Source organism: Cajanus cajan, chromosome 9, assembly GCF_000230855.2.
Source record: "Cajanus cajan strain Asha chromosome 9, NIPB_CcT2T_4, whole genome shotgun sequence".
In the NCBI taxonomy this organism is placed as follows: domain Eukaryota; kingdom Viridiplantae; phylum Streptophyta; class Magnoliopsida; order Fabales; family Fabaceae; genus Cajanus; species Cajanus cajan.
The window spans coordinates 19,822,291-19,830,724 of NC_138525.1; the positions used below are offsets into that span (position 1 = coordinate 19,822,291).

The 8,434-nt window shown below is 25.8% G+C and overlaps 1 protein-coding gene across 1 annotated transcript; it reads left to right on the forward strand.

The window, feature by feature from the left end:
• Positions 1 to 879: 879 nt before the first annotated feature.
• On the forward strand, positions 880 to 5,284 carry LOC109792368 (GDSL esterase/lipase At1g23500). Its single transcript, XM_020351775.3, has 5 exons — positions 880 to 1,849; positions 3,690 to 3,820; positions 3,949 to 4,173; positions 4,401 to 4,656; positions 4,748 to 5,284. The coding sequence occupies exons 1-5, from the start codon at positions 1,591 to 1,593 to the stop codon at positions 4,951 to 4,953; spliced, it is 1,077 nt and encodes a 358-aa protein (XP_020207364.1). The 5' UTR covers positions 880 to 1,590; the 3' UTR covers positions 4,954 to 5,284.
• The last annotated feature ends 3,150 nt before the right edge of the window (positions 5,285 to 8,434 follow it).

Consider the following 8,434-nt stretch of genomic DNA (forward strand, 5'->3'; position numbering starts at 1 on the left):
TAAAAATCCTAATTGAATACCACTGGATTATTTTTAAGTGACATAAAGTCTTAATTGAATACCAAAAGACTTTTTTACTAAAAAAAAAAGTCTTTTAAAATCTTATGAAATCCTAAACCAATACACCCCCTAAATCTCTACTCTTTATGTCTCTTTTGTACTTGTAACGTTCGTTGTTGAGATACAATTTTCTCTATCTTAAAAAATTGAAGATCTCTCCTATAAGAACTAAAATTAAAGATAAGGATTAAAAAATGTAAATATAGGGACTAATATATATATATATATATATATATATATATATATATATATATTAAATTATAAGAACTAAAATTAAAGGACTAAAAAAGATAATTATAAGGCTAAAATTGTCAATTTTAAATGATAAGAACTAAAAACTAAAGTAAGTAAAATTATAGGCATTAAAAGAAATATTTTAACATTAGTTCTATGGGTATTTTCATAATAAAATTTTTAACTATGACATTAAGTTTAGTAAGCGTAAAAAATCATTTGCAACCAATCAATTACAAAATCGGTTAGAAAAACATATTCTAAAATGTTTTAAAACTAAATTTAAAATATGTTTAATAAAACAAACATTTAATAAAAAATTATAAATTAGAATAACTTTTTTTTTAGTATATATCTTATAAATATAATTTAATCATTTATATTAATTAGTAATTTTTTATATCTTTAATTTTAATAATTTATATTATAATATGATACTTTTTATTATTGTAAACATATTATTATTAATAGATATTGTTATGTTTTATTAAAATTTAAAATTAAATATTATATTATATTTAGTTTAAAAATTTTACATACATGTTAAGAATTTATAAATAACATTTTTATTTTAAATTTTAATGTTATAAAATTCTGATATTGTATTTAGTTAATATTATTTTTGTATTAATAATAATAATTATTATTTTATTAATACTGATTTGGTCACGGTTGAATTATGATTGAACAATTGAACCTTAAACTAATATATAAATCGATTTAATGATCGATTCAATTTTAAAAATATTATTAATTACAACTAACTAATTTAACTATTTTTATTAGTGTTAGAATTACTGATTTTTTTTTTTTACTTTATTATATCCCACATTATCACATATTTTTACGATACAAATTTAAGCAATCACTATTAAAAAATTTATATGGTCAGATATTTTACCTTGTTTAAATTCAAGACACTTTGTGCCACGTAAACCAACTCCAACAAGAAAAACAAATAACACATCGTTGTTAAACATAAGATACTTGTAATTGTTGATAAAGCACTTATTTACAAAAGATAAAACATACATTATTATTCAATTTTATATTAAAGCACTTTCAAAATATTTATCCCCTATTTATTCTAATGATTACTATTTATATCAATCTTTTGACTTTAAAAAGTTATATCTATCATTAAATTTTATATTAATTTATTTATTAATTTTTGTATCCTAAATTGTAACATTTTCTTTCTATTACTTATTCATTCCCGTATGCAACAAAGAATTGGCATCTATAAATATTATCACTATAAGTTTGTATTAGCAAGAAAAACAGTAAGGAAGAAAAATGGATAAGTTATTTTGGGAGAGATCACTAGTGACGGTTGTGTTGGTTTTGTTTGCCACGATCCGATTTCCGAAAGTTGTAGCTGTTAACGGAAAAATTCCGGCATTGTTTGCATTTGGAGACTCAATCCTCGATACCGGAAATAATAACAATATTCTATCATCAACTAAGTGCAATTATCCTCCCTATGGAAGGGATTTTCCCGGAGCAGTACCTACAGGAAGATGCTGTAATGGAAAAACTCCCACAGATTTGATAGGTAATATTATATATATATATATATATATATATATATATATATATATATATATATTTGTTTCTCTTTATTAAATTTTTTTTATAACATCATTGATCTTTTTCAAAAATGATTTGTAAGTTGAAAATATTGTTCCTTACTTACATCAATTTATCTTTAGTCAATATAAGGTATTATATATTTTTGTTCCTGAAAAATTAGAATCTAGTGGTAATAAACCGATGAGTAAGATAAATGTTAAGTTGGATTATAATAGATGAGACAAAAATAATTTATTAATTTATTTAAATTTCTTAAAAAGTTATTTAAAAATACACTTCATCTTATTTATTTAAGAAAAGGAAAATTCAATCTATGTATTAATAATATTTTAATAGATGAATATCGGATTTATCCATGAAAATATATATTAAAATTTTCATATTTTTTTTTGTAAAATTATTTTAAAAAATATTATAAGTTAATTATATTATTAAATAATCTTTGAATTAAAAAAAACTTTTTTAAATCAAAATATTCTTTTAAAATTTCAATCCAATACATCTATCTTATTATAATCTATTGAATTTTAAAAAATAGTAGATATATATCACTATTCTTCCATAAAATTAAATGAATAGATCGGATACAATCCATCATTATTATGTTTGTATAATAGATAGATTAGATAAATTTACTTATGGATGAATTAGATGAATGAGGAATAAATGGACTTTTCTATTGCAATCCATAAATCCTTTTAAATCGAACACAATCCTTTGAAAATATAGTAGATATATCACTATTTGTCCATAAAATAAAATGAATGAATTGAATCCAATCCATCATTATATTTGTATAATAGATAGATTAGATAGATTTACTTATGAATAAATTAGATAAATGATGGATAAATAGATTTTCCTACTGCAATTCATAAATATATATTATGTGTTTAAATGAGAAATTTTAAAAATTCAAGTTATTTGCGGTGAGTTTTCTTATCATCTAATTTATCGTAGCTCCACAAGACTTGATCACTATGTCATGCTTATTTGATTCATAAAACCCTAGATTATGTTCTGTTTTGTAATGCAAACGATGCTATGTTTCGTTTTTCTTATCTACAGTGCCAATGATTCAAACTAGGGAATATTTGTTGCTTTTGTAAACTTTGTTTCTTAGATCTAGAATTTCCTTGTCCTTTTCAAGTCTATCCGATCACTTGTGACTTGACAATTGGCCTTGGTAGAATTAATTTTGAAACCATTTTTTTTTCTTTTCAAAACAATTTTTAAAAATTTAATATAAAATTAATATAAGAAAAAACATAACATTATAAAAATTAATTTTAAAAACCAATTTTTTCCTTTTCAAACTAATTATATAACCAACTTTGGTTATGTCCGATAATATAACCAATTTTAAATATATTTCGTTATATAACTGGTTTTAAAATATAACCAATTACATAATCTATTTTTGAAAACTTAAAACTAGTTATTACAAATTTTAACTGATTATTGAAAACTAATAAAAAAATTACTAATAACTATAATTATTAAATTTTTAGTTAGTTTATTTTAATAATCTAATCATGAGATTCTAGAAAAGAGAGATAAAAAGATATATAAATAAAATAAAAAAAATATTTAAATATTTAAATTCTTATTTAAAAAAAATAAAATTATATTATTTTAAAATAATTTAAAAATATTAGAATTTCAAATATTTTATAAATTTTTTATTGAAGCAAAATAATTTAATTTAAAATATTTAAAATTCTTTAAAAAGATAAATTAAAACATTTAAATTTTTTATCCAAACATTCTTATGAAGAACATGGATGTGAATATATATGTAGCAATGGCTCTGGGAATCAAAGATTCGGTACCAGCATATCTTAGCGGTAACTTGAGTCCTCAAGACCTCGCCACCGGTGTATGCTTCGCTTCAGCTGGGTCAGGAATCGACGATCAAACTGCTCGCTTACTGGTAACATTAATATTCTCCGTCTTATAATAAATGTGGTCCTTATTACATAAGATTGGGTTTAGTATATGTTACTGAATGTCGTCGTTCCCTTCATAAATAACATTGTTACGTGTGTGACCCATGAACAGGCAACTATATCACAACCAGCCCAACTGCAAATGTTCCGAGAATACATAGGAAAGCTGACAGCAGCTGTTGGACAACAACAAGCGACCCAAATCATATCCGACGGCGTATTCCTCGTTTCCGCAGGCAACAATGACATTGCCATTACCTTTACCTCATTAGCCCTAGCAGTGCCTTTTCCTATATATTCCGCTGGTTTAGTTTCCACCGCTTCAAATTTCTTCAAGGTAAATTTCCCACCTCTCCTTCAAGTTATGAATCATTGGTTCAAATCACATACCATTAGTTATTGTTTTCTTATATAAGTAACTAAAAATTCATATCAAGAGTGAATTATAAGTTTATATTATGGACATAAAACTTTAATTCTATTTGAAGAACACTACTAACTACATTTAAACTGCACCTTTAATTTTGTTTTTATAGATGACTTTAATTATATTACAAATTGTAGAGTATATATGCACTTGGAGCACGGAAAGTTTGGGTACTAAGCACATTGCCACTAGGATGCTTGCCTGGAGGTAGATTAGTAGCGGGAGGACCATTAAGGGCTTGTGCAGTATTTGAGAATATGTTAGCGCAGTCATTCAATGGTCAATTATCAACAGCGGTTAATTCAATCAGAGCCAGCTATTCCGATTATGACATTAGGTTCATCGATGTCTATACTCCCCTCTATAATATCATACAAAATCCTCAGGCATCAGGTCATTTTCTATGCTTTGTTGCTTAATTCAATAATTAATAACTTTACTAACATTGCTAAGTTATTTACTTTAATTATAATAATAACTTCAGGGTTTGAGGACGTGGCGGACGCGTGTTGCGGGACTGGGCCATTCAAGACGGCAGGGTTATGTAACCTTTTGGTTGTGTGTCCAAATCCTTCAACCTACGTTTTCTGGGATTTTGCCCATCCAACTGAGAGAGCTTATCGGCTTGTTGTCGATTCTATACTACAGTCAAACTCAATGAATATTAATGCCTCTACTCTCTCAAACTAATGAGTACAATGTTTCTATACTAGTAGTAGCAGAGTTAGAGCTCTTTGCATCATTTGTTAAAAGGAAAATTGAGGGAGAAAGTGAGAAAGAAGTTTAAGATGGAATATATCCTTTAGTAGTTTGGGAAAAGAAGAAAAGTGAGGTAAAAGAGAAAGAAATTGGTAGGAGCCATGTCTTATAAAATCGAAGACATTTGAAAAATAAAGTATGAAAAAGTGTGGAACTCATTAAATTAAGTGGAAATGATAATTTTATCCTTTTGACTGGAATTGTGTAAAAATATTAATATGATAAATATTTTTTAAAAAAGTATATATTCAATTTTCTTTCTCTTTTATTTCTTTTCTACCTCATTCAATAAATAAAAAATCTTGTTTCTCATTACCACTATCATGAAAACACGTCTCCAATTTTAATCTATGAACTATAGTCAAATTAACTATTTAATCAAATAATAAATATGATAATACTGATAAATTAAAAAATAATATTTTATTAAAGTTAAAATTGATTACATGATAGATTAGATATTGCAAATTAAAAAAATTCAATATCATTGTTCTATTTGTTTTATATAAAACTAGTATAACAAAGGCACTTGTGCCTGGACTATATTAAAAAAACTGATTATTTTGATAAACAGTTACTTAGAAGTAGTTTCAAAATTAACAAAAAAAAATGTAGAGAAAATAATTTTAAGGAGTTATAAAAAATAATTAAAAATTAAAATTGTTTATATAAAAATAAAAATAAAAAACAATTATAAAAAATATTTTCTTCATATAATGGTATAGATAATGCGGCTTAATGTATTTGATATATAATTATCTTATAAATTGCATATACTTCAAATTTTAAAGGTTAATTTAATTAATTAAGGCAGATAAAATTTAAGTTATTACATTATACAAATAAAAATATAATAATTAAAAATGATTATCTGACAATAACTATTAACATATAACAAAAATTTTAAATGATATATTAATATGTGTAACACCCCGAATTTTTCTACTAATACTACGAATAATTATTATTTATTTTTGTATTTATGAAGATTATTTTCTTATAATTATTTTGATTAATTAAATGGGTTTGATTGAATTTTTTTAATAATAATCATTTATGAAAATTATTTTGTATAATATTATTAATTATGATATTTTATTATAATTATTATTTGAAGAAAATCATGTTTTAAATTATATTGATATTTTATTTTAATTTGATATATATATATATATATGTGTGTGTGTGTGTGTGTGTGTGTGTGTGTGTGTTATTTATTTATTTACTAATTAGTAATTCTGGATTTTCATAGTCCCGGAACGGGCCATTCCACTTTGGAAACAGGCCGTTCCAACTCGAGCTTGCATGGGTAAAATTTCAACCCAGAACGGGCCGTTCCACTTTGGGAACGGCCCGTTCCGGATGTGATTTTAAAGAAAAAAGTATTGACTCAGAACGGGCCGTTTTGGTTTTGGAACGGGCCGTTCTGGGAGAGGCTTTTGTACATGTTCTATGTGCCCAGAACAGGCCGTTCCGGATTCGGAACGGGACGTTCTGTCCAAATCCTGATGCCTATAAATGCGTTCCTGCACTTCAGAAAAATGCATTTTTTCACTTTTGACCTTTTTCTTCTACACTTTCTGGAGACCAAGGGGAACCCGGAGGAGGAGATCCTGCTTCAGTTTCAACCCCTGTTTATCCAGGTAAGGGGGGAGTGAGAAACTTTGCTTTGGGTGTGGGATTGTATGTTGGGTAGTGGAATTGGCCCCAATCCTGTGTTTGTTGCATGTCATATTTTTCTTGTATATTCCAATTACTTAATTAATATGCGTGTATGAATAGAAACTTTGTTTAGGCTATGCTTGTGGAATTTGGTGCTCCTATGGGTTCCTACAGGAAATCCTAAGGGAGTGCATTGATGCTTGTATGAGTAAATTTAATTGTGATAATAATTATATACGTGAATTGTCTTATTTTAAATGTTTATTATATAAATTGGAACACTCTATGGGTTCTTGAGAGAACCCTATACTACTAGAAAATTGCAAAATAGTGACCGAAATTAGCGACCAAAATTTATCAGTCGCTATTTAGCGACTGATTTAGCGACCGATTATGAAAAATCAAAATAGCGACCGATTTAGCGACCAAAATAAGTCGTCGCTAGAAAATCGGTCGCTATTTCGGTCGCTAAATAAATTTTTTTGATTTTTTAGCGACGGAATTAAATTCAGTCGCTATTTCGGTCGCTAAATTATAAATTTTTATTTTTTTAGCGACGGAATTAAATTCGGTCTCTATTTCAGTCGCTAACTTATAAATTTTGATTTTTTCTAGCGACGGAATTTAATTCGGTCGCTAAATATTAGTTAAAATTAGCGACGAAATTGAATTCGGTCGCTAAATAGTAGTTAAATTTAGCGACAGAATTGAACTCGGTCGTTATTTCAGTAGCTAAATTATAAATTTTGATTTTTTTTAGCGACAGAATTTAATTCGGTCGCTAAAAAGTAGTTAAATTTAGCGATGGAATTAAATTCGTCTCTATTTCGGTCGCTAAATTATAAAATTTTTGATTTTTTTAGCGACAGAATTGAATTCGGTCGCTAAATAATAGTTAAAATTAGCGACGAAATTGAATTCGGTTGCTAAATAGTAGTTAAATTTAGCGACGAAATTGAATTTGGTTTCTAAGTATTAGTTAAAATTAGCGACCGAATTGAATTCGGTCGCTATTTCGGTCGCTATTTCGGTCGCTAAATTAGAAATTTTGATTTTTTTAGCGATAGAATTTAATTCGGTCGCTAAATCAGAAGTTTTGATTTTTTAGCGACGGAATTTAATTCGTTCGCTAAATCAGAAATTTTGATTTTTTATAGCGACGAAATTAAATTCGGTCGCTAAATATTAGTTAAAATTAGTGACAGAATTGAATTCGGTCTCTAAATCAGAAATTTTGATTTTTTTAGCGACATAATTAAATTCAATCGCTAAATATTAGTTACAATTAGCGATGTAATTCTATTCGGTTGCTAAATATTAGTTAAAATTAGCAAAAAAAACTATTCGGTAGCTAAATATTAGTTAAAGTTAGCGACAAAATTCTATTCAGTCACTAAGTAAAACATAAATTGCTCAAAAGTGATGATAATATTTTTTTGAGTATCAATCCCATTTTCTTTTTTTTTTTGTAAGAACAAGACATTAATTTATATTAAAAAAATATTATATGCATTCCTACATAATTAATACCAATAGTTATTTATGTGAAAAAATATTTAGAGGTTTTTTTTACGATTGGATTTTTAGGCAGTTTTTTAATTAGAGTATATGAATTTTAAAATTTCTTATTTATTTTGATCTATATTTATAATATATATTTCTAACTTATGATAACTTTATTTTTAAATGAATTTTTATATTTAAATTTTAAATTAGTATTTTATTAATGGTTGATAATTAGAAAATAAAA